This window comes from Schistocerca piceifrons, chromosome 9 (assembly GCF_021461385.2).
Source record: "Schistocerca piceifrons isolate TAMUIC-IGC-003096 chromosome 9, iqSchPice1.1, whole genome shotgun sequence".
NCBI lineage: Eukaryota > Metazoa > Arthropoda > Insecta > Orthoptera > Acrididae > Schistocerca > Schistocerca piceifrons.
Window position 1 is genome coordinate 119,298,979 of NC_060146.1, and position 20,724 is coordinate 119,319,702.

The 20,724-nt window shown below is 38.7% G+C and overlaps 1 protein-coding gene across 1 annotated transcript in view; it reads left to right on the forward strand.

The window, feature by feature from the left end:
* LOC124717097 overlaps nucleotides 1–20,724 on the forward strand; it is a 357,007-nt gene that overhangs the window by 108,025 nt on the left and 228,258 nt on the right. The window contains exons 14-15 of the mRNA XM_047243803.1: nucleotides 1,870–2,043; nucleotides 2,367–2,540. Of these exons, the coding sequence (XP_047099759.1) occupies nucleotides 1,870–2,043; nucleotides 2,367–2,540 (348 nt within the window). The remainder of the gene's footprint in view (nucleotides 1–1,869; nucleotides 2,044–2,366; nucleotides 2,541–20,724) is intronic.

The window sequence follows — 20,724 nt, forward strand, 5'->3', positions numbered from 1 at the left end:
TTAGACTGAATAGTGTTATGATTAGGCCACACGATGTCCTTCATATGTTAGAACTGCAGTCTGGTTTCTATACAGTGGTGGATAACCTTTCATCCCCTGTTCATCACTGATAGCTTCAGAATTTCAGTGTGTGGTCCATTTGACATTGTCAGAAGCTTTTTCTAAAACTGCAAATGCTATAAATGTAGATTTCTCTCTCTTCTAAGAACGACTTATAGGATCAGTACTGCCTCATATATTCCTACATTCCCGCAGAACCCAAATTAATTGTATACCAGTGCTTCCAGGCATCTGTAAGATAATTTGTGTTAGTATTTCGCATTTCTGAGTTACAAAACTGATTAATCAGAAAGACTTGTGTCTTTCAGTATGCACCTTGGTAGACATTAATATTAAAACAGCATCGCCTTCAGTGGTTTCCACAATGGGATCCACGTACAGTATTTTTTTCTGTTCAAGTCTCAGGCTTTTAGTTGAAACTATACCTTTCTCAACTACACTGAAGAGCCAAAAAAACAGCTACACCTGCCTAATATTGTGTAGGGCCACTGCAAGCACGCAGAAGTGCCACAACACGATGTTGCATGGACACATCTAATGTCTGAAGTAGTGGTGGAGGGAAGGGAACTGACACCATGAGTCTTGCAGGGCTGCCCATAAGTCCGGAAGAGTACAAGGGGGAGGAAATCTCTTCTGAACAGCACATTGCAAGGCATTCCAGATATGCTCAATAATGTTCATGTCTGGGGAGTGTGGTGGCCAGCGAAGGTGTTTAAACTCAGAAAAGTATTCCTGGAGCCACTCTGTAGCAATTCTGGATGTGTGGGATGTCACATTGTCCTGCTGGAATTTCCGAAGTCTGTCGGAATACACAATGGGCATGAAAGGATGCAGGTGATCAGACAGGATGCTTATGTATGTGTCACCTGTCAGAGTCATGTCTAAACATACCAGGGGTCCCATATCACTCCAACTTCACACACCCCACACCATTACCGTGTCTCCACCAGCCTGAACAGTCCCCTGCTGACATGTCCATCTGCTTGATACAATTTGAAACGAGGAAACATGTTTCCAGTCACCAACAGTGCAATGTCGGTGTTAAGGGCACAGGTGAGACGTAAAGCTTTTTGTTGTGCAGTCATCAAGGGCACAGAAGTGGGCCTTTGGGTCTGAAAGCCCATATTGATGATATTTCGTTGAATTATTCACATGCTGACACTTGTCGATGGCCCAGCATCGATATCTGAAGCAATCCGCAGAATGATGGCATTTCTGTCACATCGAACGATTCTCTTCAGTCATCCTTCGATATTCATGCAGGATATTTTTCCAGCCGCAGTGATGTCAGAGATTTGATGTTTTACTGGATTCCTGATATTCACGATACACTTGTGAAATGGTGTTATGGGAAATTCCCCACTTCATAGTTACCTCAAAGATGCTGTGTCCCATTGCTCGTGCACCTACTATAACACCACATTCAGAGTTACTTAAACATTGATACCCTGCCATTGTAGCAGCAGTAACCAATCTAACAACCGGGCCATACACTTGTTGTCTTATATAGGCATTGCTGACTGCAGTGCCATCTTACGCATGTTTACATATCTCTGTATTTGAATATGCATGCGTATACCAGTTTATACACCATCTTTACTGCCAGGAGGTGCCAGACTGCCACGACCTTTGATATGAATGTCAGTTGGTTCCCATCCAAGCTCAAGTGTCTAATCAAACATTGTGTTGCTGAAAAGTGAGGAAATTTTATACATTAAAAGTGCTATGTTTGAGGCAGTGGAGTTTACATGCATATGCAGAGGCATTGATGTATGATTTGGCTTATGACTCCTGATTCTCATGTTGCAGCAGGCTCCTGTCACTGCAATAAATGTACCTGAAAAACGTTGCAAGACTCACTCAAAACCAGAAGATCTGGAAAGAAAGAAGAAGACAAGGAATGACCTGAGCACCATGGACCGAGTCAAGCTTTGTAACATGGAAGCAGTTAATGCTGACAACAGCAATAAGTCATCAGAGGAGGTATGCATACAAAGCTGCAAGTCGTTTTTACCTTTGTGACACCAAATCAATAGATCTTTTCATTCACATTTTTTTTTTTTTTTAATGTGGGCTATTTGTAATACCCTGACTTGTGGTTTGATTGCCTCTTGGGCTATAACATCAGTGCTACCAGTACATCTGTGATGATGTAACATTGTCGGGTGGAAGTATGCTAATGGAAGGGTAAAGAATCCGTTGTCTCTGGGGCTACTACAAAAACAAGAAGCACATATAAAACACCCAAATCTTCCAGACAGCCTGATGTATGAGTTGATTTTTGACACCACATTCTCACTGTGCAGGAACCTACTATGACTTTAGCACGTGAATCTGGATGTCGTTCGACGTCTGAATCCAGAACAGAAGAATTGGAAAACCAAAAAAAGAGTAGTAGTGACTTTCGGACAGTGGAAAAAATCAAGAGTACTAGTACAGACTCAGTCAATGCTCATGTCAGTAGGAAGTCAGCACAAAAGGTACAATATTCAGATAAAAGTTTTCAGTTTAGATAATAGATATTGTTCATTATAGTTCATACAGCAGATTATTCCAGTCATTACTTAGTGTATAGATGTTAATGTTGTGAATCTACCTTTTGAGCAGGTATATATTCCAATTTGTATTCCATTCATAGTGTTAAAAAATAGCAGTATTTTATATTAGGTCTACAACTTTGCTTCCACCATTTTGCAGTAGACGGCATTAATGGAAAATAGTGGTGCAAGTCGTAGGTCGTAAGTTCAGTCACTGACAGGTGTCTCATCATAGGTCTTACCCAGCTTTTTATGAGCCTCAGCCACAGATTTCTTCATATCAAAGCAGAAAATTAAAACCTCCCGCAGATGACGAGAACTGGGCAGACAGAGGGAGGAATATCTGGAAAATACAGCAGGTGGCGCAGAACTTCACATTTCAACATTTCCAAGTATGGTTTGACTGGATTTTCAACTTGGGGTTGTGCACTGTCTTGCTGCAAAATCTCATCTTTTCACATCTATCACTGTATTGTGGCCGTTTGTCTACCACTGATCGGCTCAAACACATAAATTGCTTTCGATAATGATATCCTGTAATTGTTTCTATCGCATGCAGTAGCATCAAAAGCTTTCTCTCTTTCACAACCACACCGGTCTTCAACATCAAAATCACCATTCTTGAAGCATGGAAACCATTTTCTGCAAAGTTCTGTCACTGACAGGTGTCTCATCATATGTCTTACCCAGCTTTTTATGAGCCTCAGCCACAGATTTCTTCATATCAAAGCAGAAAATTAAAACCTCCCGCAGATGACGAGAACTGGGCTCGTAAGTTGACACATTCAGCCGAAAATAACTTTAAGATGCAATCAAAAATTGACTAATATTTTGACGACGTTATGATCTAAAATGCCTAAACTTACTGTCTGCCCAGTTCTCGTCATCTGCGGGAGGTTTTAATTTTCTGCTTTGATATGAAGAAATCTGTGGCTGAGGCTCATAAAAAGCTGGGTAAGACATATGATGAGACACCTGTCAGTGACAGAACTTTGCAGAAAATGGTTTCCATGCTTCAAGAATGGTGATTTTGATGTTGAAGACCGGTGTGGTTGTGAAAGAGAGAAAGCTTTTGATGCTACTGCATGCGATGGAAACAATTACAGGATATCATTATCGAAAGCAATTTATGTGTTTGAGCCGATCAGTGGTAGACAAACGGCCACAATACAGTGATAGATGTGAAAAGATGATTTTGCAGCAAGACAGTGCACAACCCCAAGTTGAAAATCCAGTCAAACCATACTTGGAAATGTTGAAATGTGAAGTTCTGCGCCACCTGCTGTATTTTCCAGATATTCCTCCCTCTGACTGCACTTTTCTCGATCTAAGGCACACAACCTAGCTGACTAGCATGTGCGGTCGTTTGAACAAGTGCAAAATTGGATCGGTTCATGGCTCCTCTCAAAAGATGCCCTGTTTATACACTGCAGGATTTGTATGCTGCCCTAAAGCTAGGAGAAAGGAGTGGTGAGTGGTGGCCAATACTTTGAATCGTAAATTTTTTGTAAGTTTTTCACAATGAAGTCTTGAACTTCGAGAAAAAACGGCGGAAGCAAAGTTGTAGACCTAGTAATATTGTCATAAGGTATCCATGCAGAGATGAGAGCAATGTTTTCTTCTTAATAACACCAGTCAATTATTGACTTACAATAAGGCCAGCAAACCACAGTATTCCATTTCCTTGTGGACAGTTAGAGATACTAGGGTAAGTAAGTTAGCATCTGCATTTTAGTTGTCTTGAGCTGTTCTCTTCACTTGTCATAGGTTTCAGTGTTGTAGCATTAATGTGCTTTGTGATCTTGTGAAGTGCGACTCTCTGTTTGCAGAAGTGAAGAACAGTATTCTGTGATGTATTTCTTGTGGCCTGATGAAGGTGCATTGGGAGCTGAATTTCTTAGAAGACTTTCAGCACAATAAGGGGGCAATATCTTACGAAACCAAAGTTTTTTTAGCAATGGTTTGAACAGTTCAAAATCGGTTGAACAGACAGGACGAACGGTAAAAGAGGAGGACTTTGATTTCCATCCTGTACTGGCCAAGACCTTGTCCTGATTTTGAATAACTGACGAAACTGGCGAAATGGCAAGCCAGGTGTATATTATCCACACTTTTGCATATGATATTACCCATAACAAACTAAACTTTTGTAAAGTGTGTCTGAGGTGGGTCCGAAAATAACACAATGAAGAGAACAAGCACAATCGTGTGAGAATCTGCCAGCATAAATTGGACTGCCATGCTAACAGTGCTGAAATGTTTGTAAAACAACTCACCACTAGAAATGAAATCACTTTAGACCAGAGAGCATATGCCAAAGCCAAAAATGAACTCCAAGGTCATCCTCTACAGGAGAAATAATGCTCTCATTTTTATGGTACACTCGTGGGCCAGTTCTGGAACATTACCTTGAAAAACAGATCAACTGTAAACTGTGAACACACTGTATATGCTTAGCAAAGAACTGACGCTGGCAATTTGAACCAAATCTCTGTGATCTATTGTAAAATAGCATTTTATTTTTTGTATGACCATGCACATCTGCATCTTGTCAGCCAAGCTATTCAAACTCTTTGGAATATGCTTTTTGTAGTTTTTGAGCAACTAGCATATATTGCTGATCTCATGCTGTTGCATATTTCACCTCTGGTGAAGATGTGAAGGAATTGTTGTGTACATGTCTTGCTGTTCAACTAAAACATTTTTTCCAATGGAACTGGAAAGCTTGTGGTGTGAGAGATGAAATGCATTGAAAACCAGGTTGAGTGTGTTATAAATTTCGTGCTGTTTGTGGGGAGGCTGGTTAACAATAATAGATAAAATAGCAAATTTCTGGCTAAAGAAGTTCACCTCAACACATTCACATCTAACTAAATTATTTAACAGTTATATTGCAGACCCATACACAGTCCCTGATACACTTACACAAGGAATAACTTATCTGAAACCTAAAGATCAAGCAGACACAGCAAACCCAGCAAAATATCGCCCCATAACATGCCTACCAACAATATACAAAATATTAACTTCAGTCATTACACAGAAATTAATGACACATACAACACAGAACAAAATTATAAATGAAGAACAAAAAGGCTGCTGCAAAGGAGCACGGGGATGTAAAGAGCAACTGATAATAGATGCAGAGGTGACACATCAAGCTAAAACTAAACAAAGGTCACTACACTACGCATACATTAATTACCAAAAAGCTTTTGATAGTGTACCCCACTCATGGTTACTACAAATATTGGAAATATATAAAGTAGATCCTAAATTGATACAGTTCCTAAACATAGTAATGGAAAAATTGGAAAACCACACTTAATATCCAAACAAATGCAAATAATATCACATCACAGCCAATACGGATTAAGTGTGGAATATACCAGGGAGACTCATCAAGCCCTTTCTGGTTCTGCCTTGCTCTGAACCCACAATCCAACTTGCTAAATAATACAAATTATGGATATAATATTACTGGAACATACCAACACAAAATCACACATTTGCTATACATGGATGATCTAAAACTACTGGCAGCAACAAATCAACAACTCAACCAATTACTAAAGATAACAGAAGTATTCAGCAATGATATAAATACGGCTTTTGGAAAAGACAACCGTAAGAAAAATAGCATAGTCAAGGGAAAACACACTAAACAAAAAGATTACTTATTGGATAACCACAGCGACTACATAGAAGCGATGGAAAAAACAGATGCCTATAAATATCTAGGATACAGACAAAAAATAGGAATAGGTAATACAAATATTAAAGAAGAACTAAAAGAAAAATATAGACAAAGACTAACAAAAATACTGAAAACAGAATTGACAGCAAGAAACAAGACAAAAACTATAAATACTAATGCTATACCAATATTGACCTACTCATTTGGAGTAGTGAAATGGAGTAACACTGACCTAGAAGCACTCAATACACTTACACGATCACAATGCCACAAATATAGAATACATCACATACATTCAGCAACAGAAAGATTCACATTAAGCAGAAAGGAAGGAGGAAGGGGATTTATCGACATAAAAAACCTACATTATGGACAGGTAGACAATTTAAGAAAATTCTTTCTAGAACGAGCAGAAACTAGCAAAATACACAAAGCAATCACTCATATAAATACATCGGCTTCACCATTGCAATTTCATAACCACTTCTACAACCCATTAGATCACATAATATCAACAGATACAAAGAAAGTAAATTGGAAAAAGAAAACACTACATGGCAAGCACCCGTATCATCTAACACAGCCACACATCGATCAAGACGCATCCAACACATGGCTAAGAAAAGGCAATATATACAGTGAGATGGAAGGATTCATGATTGCAGTACAGGATCAAACAATAAACACCAGATATTACAGCAAGCATATTATTAAAGATCCCAATACCAGAACAGATAAATGCAGACTTTGCAAACAACAAATAGAAACAGTAGATCACATCACAAACAGATGTACAATACTAGCAAATACAGAATACACCAGAAGACATGACAATGTGGCAAAAATAATACATCAGCGGCGTGCCATACAACATAAACTTATAAAACAACACGTTCCCATATGCAAGTATGCACCACAAAATGTACTGGAGAATGATGAATACAAATGATACTGGAACAGAACCATTATAACAGATAAAACACCGCCACATAACAAACCTGACATCATACTCACCAATAAAAAGAAGAAATTAACACAACTAATCGAAATATCCATACCCAATACAACAAATATACAGAAGAAAACAGGAGAAAAAATTGAAAAATACATCCAACTGGCTGAGGAAGTCAAGGACATGTGGCATCAGGATAAAGTTGACATTATACCAATTATACTATCGACTACAGGAGTCATACCACACAATATCCACCAGTACATCAATGCAGTACAGCCACATCCAAACTTATATATACAACTACAGAAATCTGTAATTATTGACACTTGTTCAATTACCCGAAAGTTCCTAAATGCAGTGTAACATATACTGTACAGTTAAAAGGAAGTCACGCTTGATCAAGGTCCATGTCACTTTCCATTTTTAACCAGACATAACGTCTGAGAAAGGAAAGAAATAATAATAATGAAACATAAGTAATAGGAGGAAATACTAGAATGTTTGAAATATTGTTCGCCATATTTTGCGAGAGCCTGGAAACTATTTCTGTGGTTGGACAGAAAACAATGGAGAACATACCGACCACAGTTCCCATTGTGCAAGTCCACATTCTTGTCCAGCCCCTCAAAGAAATGTTTCTATTCTCTATTTGCTCAGTGGGATCACGACTATGATTATAAATGATTTTGAGTTCTTATTGCCAGATATATTTCATAATGCTTCACATGCACAACAATGTAACATTCATCATGTTAATACTATTAATAAATCTCCCTATCCTAAACAGCACTATGACCAGTTCGGAGGTGACCTCTGTGGTAAGTTCCTATTAAATTGTTTTTTGCCCTGTCTTCTAATAATCAAAATAATTGCTCGCCACGAAAGTGGAAAATAATAGTCACCACTTGCCATGCGGATTTGTTAACCTAATGGGCTGCACACTAACAGTTACTTCTTCAAATTCTAAGTGATCCATGACGGTGTACAGTGCTCACAATTTCACTTCTGATTGTACCGAAAATATGAGTTGCAGTCTGGCTGTGACGTCATCAGAGGCATCGCGTACTGCGGCGTTTGACTGATGTGGATCATACAGTGGCTGGGTGCAAAGTGGAGACTAGTCTTGCCTAACACGCTGTATTTCTATACTGGTGCAGGGGCGGGCTGAGGAACACATGCTGCCATCCACTCTATGCCCACAGTAGCACCTTATAAAACGGCCCCTTCCTCAGAAACACAATATTTTATAGCTATGTCATGAATCAATTTAGAATCTTTTTTCTATGAATGTAGTTAACAGAAAAAGTTTTACCCCACCTACAAATAAACTTGGCCGTCTAGGATTTTTAGAACGAAACTGACAGTAGAACATGACCTCTGAACTACAACTTACATCCAGGCCTTGAAACTTGTTATAGCTCTATTATTTAATAGGTTTCATCACGTGCTGTAATCAAAACTTTCTAGCATTAATATAACAAATACTTAATCTACTACGAATAAGGACATTTTTGTTCCAAATTTAGTTTTAAGTAAATTCCTTGAAAACTATTAGAGGTAGCTCAATGGGGTTACATAATGTTTTTATACTAAACTGAAGCCTCATACAAATTTTCATATTTCTAAGTTCAGTATTTAGCACCTTCAATTTTTCTTAGAAACATGGATTCTAACCAAAATATTGCTTTAATCATGTTGAGGCTTGTACCAGTTAATGCTGACATACATCTGCGCATTATGACCAGTTTTTGGGTTCCTAGCTGTTTATTTAGCGCCACTTATTTTTTCCTTAAAACAATGTATTCATCTGATCAATCTTGACTTTGACAGTTTACACATTAATATACTAAAGCACATGCTGACAAAGTTTGGAAAAGGAACTTTAACTTTTAATCCATTCTGAAATTATGGTGCAATACTCAAGTGCTACGCACAGATGCGCAGATGCGTTGTGGTGATGTGGCGCTAGTAGCAGTGAACTGGGGTAAGTCCTGGCACACTCACTCGCCTCTGTATCTCACACATGATACAGTGCTTGTTTCACCACATGTTGTGATAAATAGAAAAATGCTGTGCAGCTACTTTTATGACTTGGCTCAAATAAAAGCATCATTTTTGGAGCTTGTTTTCTGGCTTATCTGTAACACACAGACTTTTATCTTGGTTTCCTCGCGAGCTATAACATATCTTTGGTACCACACATATTTTAGTATGTAACATTATTTGGTTAAAATATCAGGAGCAATGAAAAAATCCCTTGTTGAGGGCATTGCTGCAGTGCAGTTGCAACGTAACATGACTCCAACACACCCGGATATATAAAGCACCGACATGAATGCAAGGGGTTAGTGTGTCATTCACCTCTTTCTTGCATGAGTGCAGTAAATGTGTAAATGTGAACTGTGGTGAAATTATTACCAAATGTGTCATAACGGGACCAGTGTACTGATATTCTTTTCTTGGCTGTTGAAGGGCATACACCAGTAGACATGTATCAGAGATAGACTAATGTGTGTGAGGTAGCATGTCTGTTGATAACCACTGTTTTGAAATGGTTTGCCAAATTACGAACTGGCATCAATTTGGCACGAGACACTGGTTGATCTTGGAGGCCAGCCTCTTCCATTTTAGAGGTGCTCAAGCAGCTGCTCTACGATTCTGATCTCTTCCCGTTTGATTACTGCACCTTTGGTCCCTCAAAAAAGACCTCAGAGGGTTGACGATTCCTGTCAGGCGAAGATGTGCAGCAGGCAGTTATGGACTTCTTGAAGCAGAGGGACAGAATCTCAAAAAATTGTAGCATATAATCATAACCATTTGTGCACTTACGCATGTGAAGGTGAGAGCACTTGTCCTTCTTGTTAATACCAATCAGTTGTTGACTTAGAGTATGGTCAAGAAAACCACTGTATTTCATTTCCTTGTGGACAGTTAGATACATGAGGTTACGTGATTAAGTATCTGTCCTGTTGTTCTATTTGTCGTTAGGTTGTCAGTATGCCTTGCTTTACTAGCTAGGAGCTAGTAAACACAGAAAGGTGCAGTTTTTTCACTTGTGCCAGATTTCAGTGTTGTCGAATCAGTTCGCTTTGCACTCCTGTTAGTAGTTGCTAGACTGCCGTTCTAAAGAAGGTCAAATTGCTACTCAACATATAACGGAGATGCTGAGTCGCGATAGGCACAATAAAAGGATTCACACAATCATAGCTTTCGACCTTTAAAGCCCTCTGACAAAGGCCTTAATGGCTGAAAGCTATGATTGTGTGAATCTTTTTATTGTGCCTATCGCGACTCAGCATCTCCGCTATATGGTGAGTAGCAACTTTCCTTCTCTCGTTTTGTTACATTCCGTCCTGGATTTTCCGTTGTTTGATAAAGATGGTCAAATGTTTATAAAACAACTCTTCTCTGGAGATGAAGCCCCACCCGGCTGTCCGCATGGTCTAACGTGCTGCTTCCCAAACGGGAAGGCGTTCTGGTCCCCGGCACGAATCTGCCCGGTGAATTAGTGTCAAGGTCTGGTGTGCCGGCCAGCCTATAAATGGTTTTCAATTCTCAGCCAGGTTGGGGATTTTCTCTGCTCGAGGACTCGGTATTTGTGCTGTCATCATCATCATCATCATCATCATTATTATTTGTGAGAGTGACTAGATTGCATTGTGAAAAGAAATTGGACTGTGTAAAAATTGGACTGTGTAAAAATTGGGACTTTGTACAGGCACTGACGGTGCGCAGTTTAGCACACCACAAACCAATCACCACCACCACCACCACCACTAGAGATGAAACAAAGGCTCATCGCATTGGACCAGAGAGCAAATGCCAGAGCATGAGCAATCATCAGAGTGCTGAATGAAAACACTCTGGATCTCCAGCCAAAAGGAAATTCAAATGCCAATCCTTTTCAGAAATACTGATGCTGTCAGTTGTTTGGAATACACAGAAGCTAAGCCAGAAACATTACCTTGAAAATGGTTCAAAATGATTCAGGAGTAAACAGTTAATATTACAATGATATGCTTAGCAACAACTTGAAGTGTGGAATAAGGTCAATCAGCAATTTTTTCTTGCATGACAATGCACATTTATGTATGGCCACTCATGCTGGTCAGACTCCTCAGAATACGCATTTTGAAGCATTGGATCACCCTTCATGTAGTCCTGATGACACTGTCAGATTTTTGTTTACCGAATTTACTCGAATCTAAGCCGCACCTGAAAAATGAGACTGGAAATCAAGGAAAAAAAATTTCTCGAATCCAAGCTGCACCTGAGATCTGAGACTCGAAATTCAAGGGGAGAGAAAAGTTTTAGGCTGCACCTCCAAATCGAAACAAAGTTGGTCCATTGTAATATGAGTCACAATTTAGGTCGAATGAATGACAATACAGCTACAGTAGTTCGGTTCGAGTCGTAAGCTTAGCAGTTAAGCTTTACCAGGTAGCCATTATGCGTCAGGCGCTCCGTCTGTATTTACATGGGTACCCTTCCTTTTTCAAGTGCTGCATCTGGTTTGAATTGATTGCTTATTTTTCTTTGATCTGATATGTGCCGTTCTCTTTGTTATAGGTGTTTACGTCACTCTAAGCTGAAAATGCATTATTGTACTGTGTCACGCATTGTTTGTCGCATTCTGATAATGAGTGTTTACGACCTGTCGCCGCTCACGGCAAGGCTTGCTTTTGTGTGCACTACCGCCGCTTACAATAAAAAAAGAGAGAGGAATTGTCTCATAAGTGAAACAATGGCAAGAGACTGCTATTTGTTGTTACTTACACTGCTGCCTTCTTTGATAACGATCAACAAGAACCAAATAATAGACTGCGTATGATAGGAGATGTTCTGAATGAGAGTTTAGCAAAAATTTTTCTCCGTTTGAAAATCTTTGGAGACGCCTCTTTAGTACATTACATTCTGCACAGAAATTACAGTCATCTTAGATTTAAAAATCTAGTCAATTGCCGTGCTTCATTTCTGACTGTATCACAATTAGGCATAAGAATAATACGAATATAAACATGACATGATAGGTATATTCTTCCACTTTTGCTGTAGTCTCACTCAAGTTTCATAGTTTATTAGGCAGACGGGATTTAAATGAGATAGCAGCAAACACGAAAGAATACAGGGCAAAATGTTTATATTCGTATTATTCTTATGGTGAAGAGAATACTACATGTGATTCACAATTCACAAAAGTTCTTATTAGCAACCATCTCTTCTCACAGGTAGGAAAAAATTCAGAACGTAGAATTGGCCATATTGACAAACATCCCAAACAGTCTTGCCAGTCGGATTTTCGTAGTACATTGAAATGCTGCTATACGGAATTTGTGTTTACTTCGTTGGGTAATGTATGAAAATGCAGTGGTCGAAATTCAGGGTGGAGAATAAAGCTCGACTTCCACCCCCTTTTTTTTTTTTTAAAAAAAATACTGATGCAGAGGTTTTGGCACCAGTATTTATCTTCGTGCCTGCAAAGGATGCCTGTGTAGCGCTACATATATTCGACCGGAAGAAAAGTGTGGCTTAGATTCGAGTAAATATGGTATTTGGTCCACTCAAAGGTGGTTTAAGAGGCCGTCAGTTCACCCCCGATGAAGATGTGAAGGAAGTGGTACATATGTGGCTTGCTGTTCAGCTAAAGAACTTCTTTTCTGTGGGATTGGAAAGCTTGTGCAAAAATAGATCTGGTGCATTGAAAAGTATGGTAACTGTATTGTAAATTTTTTACTAACACTAAATAGAAAAATGTTCCGCAGATTCTTTTTGACATGCCTCATATAGCAATATCATTTTTTTATGTTTTTTTCCCCCTTGCTATTTGGTAGGTCTACAAGTGTTCTTTTCTACTCTACATCTGTGATTATGTAACTTCATTTGGTGAAAGTACATTAAATGTAAGCAACCGTCTGTATCTGGAAGAACTACTGTAGCAAGCAGCACACACAGTATACCAACTATAGCAGACAGGCTGATACACAAATTGATTTGTGATGTAACATTTTCGCTGTGCAGGAAGCTCCTATGACTTCAGCAAGGGAATCTAGAAGACGTTCCAAGTCTGGATCGAGACCAGATGACCTAGAATGGAGAAAAAGGAGCAGCAGCGACCTGGGGACAGAGGACCATGTCAAAAGTCCCATTACAAATTTGGACCATGCTGATGGTGATAGGACCTCAGCACAGAAGGTCCAAATGGAGTTAACATATTGTGATTTAGGAAGTAGAAATTTGGCCATTATCTCCCATGTAGCAGATGATACTATTCATTGTACAGCAGACAGATGTTAAGGCAGGGAATCCATTTTTTGAAGCATAAAATTTTCTGATTTGTGACTAACAGCACAGATTTCTTCTCCTCTCTTGTGGAAGGTAAAAATTTCTGGGAGTCAAATCAGCTCATAATTTTTGAATTCTGCTGTTTACTTCCTTCAGATTTTGCTTCAGTTTTGTCTCATCACATGCGCTTTCCCTTCAGCAATTAATTCAGCACTCAGTTGGTCACTACTAGACTCAATCTTCCTTTGGAACTTTTTGATTTTATCTGGCAGCCCATGAAAATTTATCTCTCTACACATATCATATTTCTTCTTCGATGTCTCCCTTATGTGTACATTCAACTTGTGCACAATTTATAAGATCCATCTGCATTTTTGTAACCTGTATCTGCTCCTCCACTGCATTAATGTGGTTTAACAGTGCTTTAGACATATCTTTAAATTCAACTTCCATTGTGAACCACTATTCATTGAAACATTACTTTCAGGTGACAAACTAAAGATAAATTCAGGTTTATCCAACCCACCTCTACTGTGTAGAGTATAACTAATTTAAGAAGTATAAGTGATAACATGTTGAATAGTTGACGTCCTGAGACATTAACAAGCACTTAAACAAATCTGAGACTGTGCAAAATTTTAAACTTTACCGGCACATAAATTGTTCCAAGAAATTTCTGGCGAACTGCTGATGTCAGTTACTTGCTGCTGTGGTATTTCGGCATGGGTACTCCGGGCCACCTTCAGGTGTATACTGGTAAAAGCACGGTAAGCTCCCATATTTCATCAAATGACAGGTAGAAATAAAGTGTTTACCACAAGATGGATTTGATGGCTTGGAGGAGGCAAATATGCTACTGGTGTTACATGATGCACTCAAGAAGGATGCATGTTGTTTGCCCTGTATATGATTTGCCACACTCGCATGGAATCTTATAAACATGTGCCTCGTGCAGCTCTGAGTCATCAGTACTTTGCCTTGAAACTGTGTTGTCAGTGAATCAGTGGAACTATGACTGTTTGAAGCCCTTATAAGTCAAAACAGCTATTTCCAGGTAGATACTAAATGGAATCCTGTTTTATAATAACTGTGTATTGTGCACAGCTGGTGTCATTGTGTAATTTTTATCATGTTAAGATGACTGATCTGACATTAACAAGTTGACATTCTGCCACAAAGGGTGCTCCCAGCAGTGCACAGACGTGCAATAGAAGCACATGTGCTGGAGTGACACCATGCAACGAAATTTGGGTACACCACACAAGGTGGTCAGAAGACTGTGCTGAATATTGTGGCAACAAGCCGTTGACATCTGGCACTTTGCATGAAATGTTATTGAATAGAACTGAGACCATTGTGTGTATATATAATCTATAACTATGAAGAAGGAATTGTCAGAAAGCTAACGGTGTTCTCAGTCTCGTTACGTGCCTAGTGATGACTCAGTACTTCAACTGTTATGTAAGTTTAATTACTTGTTAATGTAAGTAATATAAGTACTGATAGAAAATGGTATAAAGGGAGTAGGATTTGTTACAAATAGGAAAGTAGCACTGAGTGAGCTACTTTGAACAATTCAGTGATCCAATTATTCTCATCAGAATTGACACCAAAACAATGCCAACAACAATAATTCAAGTATACGTATCGAAGTAACTAACAGGAGTGAAAGTATAGAGTGAGCACATGAGTGCATTGAGCAGGTAGCTCTGCATTTAAAGGTAGGTGATAACCTAATAATAATAATAATAATAATAATGGGAGATTCGAATGCTGTGGCATGGAAAGGAGTTGAACACAGTGTAAGATAGAAAACAGTCTTGGTAGCAGGATTGAGAGAGTGGAAAAACTAATAAGAGTTACGCAGTAAACTTCAGGTTCTCAAAAATCACAAGAGGAGGTGGTATACTTGGGAAATGTCTCGAGAAGGTGGAAAATACCAGGTAGATTACATTGTGGTCAGACAGAGATTCCAAAATCAGATATTGGATTGTAAGGCACACCTAGAAGCAGACATAGATGTGGACCACAATTTAATAATGACAAATAGTAGGCTGAAGTTTACGAGAATTGACAGGAAGAATTAACATGGAAAGAAGTAGAATATTGAGGAATAATAATGTACATTTGAAGTTCCCTGAGGCTGTTACAATGAATACCACAGTAGGCAGTTCAGTTAGAACGGAAAGTGTAATGGTACTTTGACTTCTGCTCCTCTGCCAATACAAAGATATAATTTACGATCGCGCACGCAGAAGAGTGCTGCACCAGCGACCAATTTTTATAAATAATTTTGCTCATCTTTTTACTTTTGCGTAGGTTTTTGTTTTTAAGAACTAATTGATGACTCTCTCTCTCTTGTCTTCATACGAAAGACGTGTATTTTTCGGCGATGTGTTGAATGTGCTTTTGGGTGGAAATTAAAATTACATTACAAAGCGAGGTTGTTTCAATAGTGATTCGAGGTGGTTATCATCAAATTTGTAAACTGATCATGCCAGTGGCGACTTGAAGAAGTTTTCAACAGACGGAGAAAAGTGACAGACGGGTCATCCTACAAGAGAAATTACGAGGACAGCCATGAAGACTACATTGTAATTAATAATGCGTATCTAACAAGATTATAAGGTAAATTTCAATTAGTTTCTGATGCTATTTCCGTACAGTCGCTTTTTGTAGTGTTGCCGACCCGGTCTGCCATGTACGGTCAAATTACAGCACGATCTCAATCAATAATACGAAGTCCGCCTTATCCGTAACTGAAACCACCAAAATCCCAAACCCAATCAGATTTTCTATTTTATATTTTTCACGGCAGAACCCCGAGGAGAAGGGTACACTACAAAAGGACATCTCTTAAAATAGTAGTCACTAAAGCTGGATAAACATAGGCATAAGCCTTTGTTAGCAGAAGATGTACCTCAACTGATCGACAAAAGAAGGAAATATAAAAACATTCAGAAAAGAAAGGAGTACTGCAAATAAGTCACTCAGGAGTGAAATAAACAGAAAATGCAAGGAAGCTAAAGTGAAATGGCTGCAGGAGGAAAATGAACAAATTAGGAAAGAAATGGTCATTGCAAGGCTTGATTCAGCATCGAGGAATGTCATAACGACCTTCAGTGAAGTTGAAAGCAAAATCGTCAACATTAAGAGAGTAAGAGGAATTCTGTTGTTTGAAACATAGAGGAGAGAGTGGGTAAGTGAAAAGATTACATTGAAGGCCTCTACAAGGGGAGGAACTGTCTGCTGGTGTGATAGAAGAAAATCTAAGTCGATTTGGAAGATATAGGGGATGCAGCATTACAGTCAACATTTGACAGAGATTCTGACAACTTGCAATGAAATAAGGCAGAAGGCATAGAAAAAATTTTCTTCAGAATTTCTAAACTCAGGTGCACTTTGGCAAACAGGTAACTATTCAACTTGGTGTGTAGAATCTATGTGACAGGATACATACCACCAGACTTTCGGAAAAATACCACCCACAATTCCAAATATAGTGTAGGCAAATAAGTGCCAGAATTATTGTTCCATCAGCCCAGCAGCTCAAGCATCCAACTTACTGACAAGAATAATGTACAGATGAATGGATAAGAAAATTGAGGAGATCTTGGGTGACAGTCAGTTTGATTGTAGGAAAAGTAAAGGAATGACAGAGGCATTTCTCAAGCATCTGTTGTGGCAAAAATCAGCACACATTTGTTGACCTAGAAAAGGGTTTGATATGTAGAGTTGTGCAAAATGCTCAACACTGTATGAGTGTGAGCTGTAGGGAAATACCATAATATACTATAAGAAGTGAGAACAGAGAAGACCAAGAATAGAGTGTGTCAAAGAAGCAGTGACAGAAATAAAGGAAAGGTTCAGGACAGGGATTAAAATTCAGAATAAAAGAATATCAGTGACAAGATTTGTTGATGACACTGCTATCCTCAGTGAAAGTGAAAGGAAGAATAACAGGACATGATGACTGAAATAAAGTGTCTGTTGAACACAATGTGGTAAGCGAATAGACTGAAGAAAGGTGAAAGTAACAATAATTAGTTGAGAGATTAGTGAGGAACTTAACACAAATATTGAAGATCACAAAGTAGACAAAGTGCAGGAATTCTTGTACCATGGAAGCAAAATAGGATATGAAGCAAAGAGGACATAAAAGGTAGACTAATGCAGGCAAAGAGTGCATCCGTGCAAAAGCAGTCTACTAGTATCAAACAGCAACCTCAGTTTGTGGAAGAAATTTCTGACAATGTATGTTCAGAGTGCAACATTGTTTGGAAGTGAGGCAATGACTAAGGGGACACCAGAAATAAATTGAATAGAAGAGAGTGATATGTAGTGCTATAGAATGATACTGTAAATTAGGTGAAGTGATAAGATAAGAAATGTATAAGTTCTCCACAGAATCGAAGAGGAAAGAAACATGTAGAAAGCACTAACAAGAAGAAAGGATGGAATAATGGGTGTTGAGAGGGAACTGTGGAGGACAAAACTCCAGGGGAGGATGGAGATTGGAATACATCCCAGAACTAAATGAGGATGTTGGTTTTAACTGCTACTCTGAGATGTATTTATATTGGCACTATTACCATACACACTATAAATGTAATTCGACATTAGTAATTTTAAACCAGTTAGTAATTTTCTACCCAGTTTCATAGCTTGTTGTGCCTCAAGTTGAGACAGATTTGTTTGGGAAAAATAGGATTTAAATCACTATCCAAACATCTTGAGTTAGGTTTTCCATGGTTTCCTTAAATCACTGCAGCCAAATGGCTTCTTTCAATAGTGAATGTGCAGTTCCTTCTCCTTCATGCTTATGCTCCATCTTTAATGATTATGACACAAATGGTACGTTGTATTCTGATCTTCCTCCCTCCCTCTACCCTTCCACTGTCCACCTCTCTCTGGGAGTGTGTACAAAATTACTTGGCCCATGGCAGTGTAGATCGCACTGTAGTGGAAGAGATAATTATGGTGGTGTGCGTTGTGTTGCGGATGGACACAGCATGTTCAGGGAGGTGTAGGCAGCTGAAGCCTTCACACAAATGCATATGTTACAGCCAGTAATTTGACAAATGCAAAAGTTTGAAATTAATCATATCTGATCAAAGCACTATATATATATATATATATATATATATATATATATATATATATATATATATATATAGATAGAGAGAGAGAGAGAGAGAGAGAGAGAGAGGTGTGTTTGATAGTGTTGCATAAGTGATACGGCAATGTAAAATAAAGAACATGTAGAGTCTTCATTACTAACCATCTGTTAATCGCTTTCATCAATATGTAAGGGTCGAAATCTGTTGTCAGTGTCGGAATTGCTAGAGTGAAGATCTTTTCATGTCCGGTATATATATTTTCGACACCTTCCGTCTGTCTGCAAAATCCTGCCTATTCTGGCTCAGCGATAGAAGCAAATTTCTCTTCACCTAGGTCCCAGACATCCTTGAGATTAAAAGTGGCATTCATGGTAGCCATGAAATTCTTTCCTTGTGTCTGTGCCATTTCCATTGCATTTAGTTCTGGATGATTTGGTGGCAACTGAAGAGCGGAGTCTCCTCAAGTCCATCGTTGTACATTATGGTTGAGGGGCTGTTGGCTGTTTAATATACAATGTAAGGTAACACTTTCATCTGTCCGTATTTTGAATTTAATTTATTTCTGTGACCAGTTTTGGAATTTCACTACGCCATCTTAAGGCCTCCTCGCAGATGTGTAGTAGGAATCAGACCTCATGAGCAGTTGGAATAGGGGCCAGCATTCATTAAGTGGTATGTAGTATGCGTAAACTTATGATTTCAACAACTTTTTCTGGGTTGTTGCTTTTTATTGATGCGTATAACCAATTTCGATGCTTCCTCACACAAATTGAATATTTTGAGAACTTAAAAATTTTGCTACCTCAGCTGTCTTGCTGTTTATAGTTGGATTTTTTTCCAATATGTTGTGGTAATTTGCATTGTAAAGCACAGTGACTGAGTTACTTTGCAAGTTGGGTATTAATTTATGTGCCGGCCACCTGATACAAAAAGTTTGTGATACTGCTTTATACAGGCATTTGAAGTTAATGTTCCATTCCTCACTTAAACATTAAAAGAACAACATTGTACTGATAAGTGGGTTAATATACTCTCTCAACCTCTGAAGTCATGTGACTAGTGTGCAGGGACACTACATCAGTAGTGTGTGGTGTAAATTGAAAAGTTACGTTTGACAGGAGGCATGATAAGGTAGTCCATGCCATTGTGGTGACCGCTATGTTCGCATGACGTAGTGATCTGCGCATCTGTTTAGCAAGCAGGAGATCCCAGTCCGGCACCAATTTTTGGCTTAGCCTATTGAAACAATCTGGTACCCATTGGCAGCTATTGTCTTGATTCATAGTGGCTTCAGAATAAAAAATAGTGTCTGTTCTTTCTGACATGTCCTAAAGGACAGAAACCACATATGTAAGTCTTACTTTGTTTGCTCCTCCCCTCACTTTTTGTCAGTGTATAATCAACTCTTCACGGAATTGGTTAAATGGTGTTACTCTGCTAGATACATCTTCTGAATGATAAAACTTATTTTTTATAGCCTCCTCATTCACCTTATCTGACGTTGTGGAATTTCTCTCTTTGGAAGATCGCGAGATACGTGTGTGAGAGTCCCCACTATCTCATGATCTACCAGAATTGAGAAACCGGGTTGAAGCAGCTGTTGCATCAGTTATATGTATGTGGTGGAAAGGTGTCAGAATAATTCGGAAAATGTACATCTACATATACACTCTGCAAACCACCGTGATGTGCATGACAGAGGGTATGCCCCATTGTAAAAGTTCATAGGGCCTCTTCCTGAAAAATGATTGTTTGAATGCCTCAGTGCATGGACTATAAATAATGTAAGGAGTAAAGTTAATAGTTCATCAAATAGCTGAAGAGCCAAGTCTTCGAGAAGCTCTTAACAAATTGCATACAATGCTACTTTATTGCAGAAGGTAGATGAAATTTTGGGCTTTCCAAATGTAGAGCATTATTAATTTATATTCCTTTTTATGTATTCATTTATCCTCTCTATGATAAAGCTGCTATTTACAAAATTCAGTGTAACAGCTATTACATGAACTGCATTTGTCAGGCTGGTGCGTCTGTGAAGTTGAGGTACAAGATATTGCTGAGACATTGTCTATT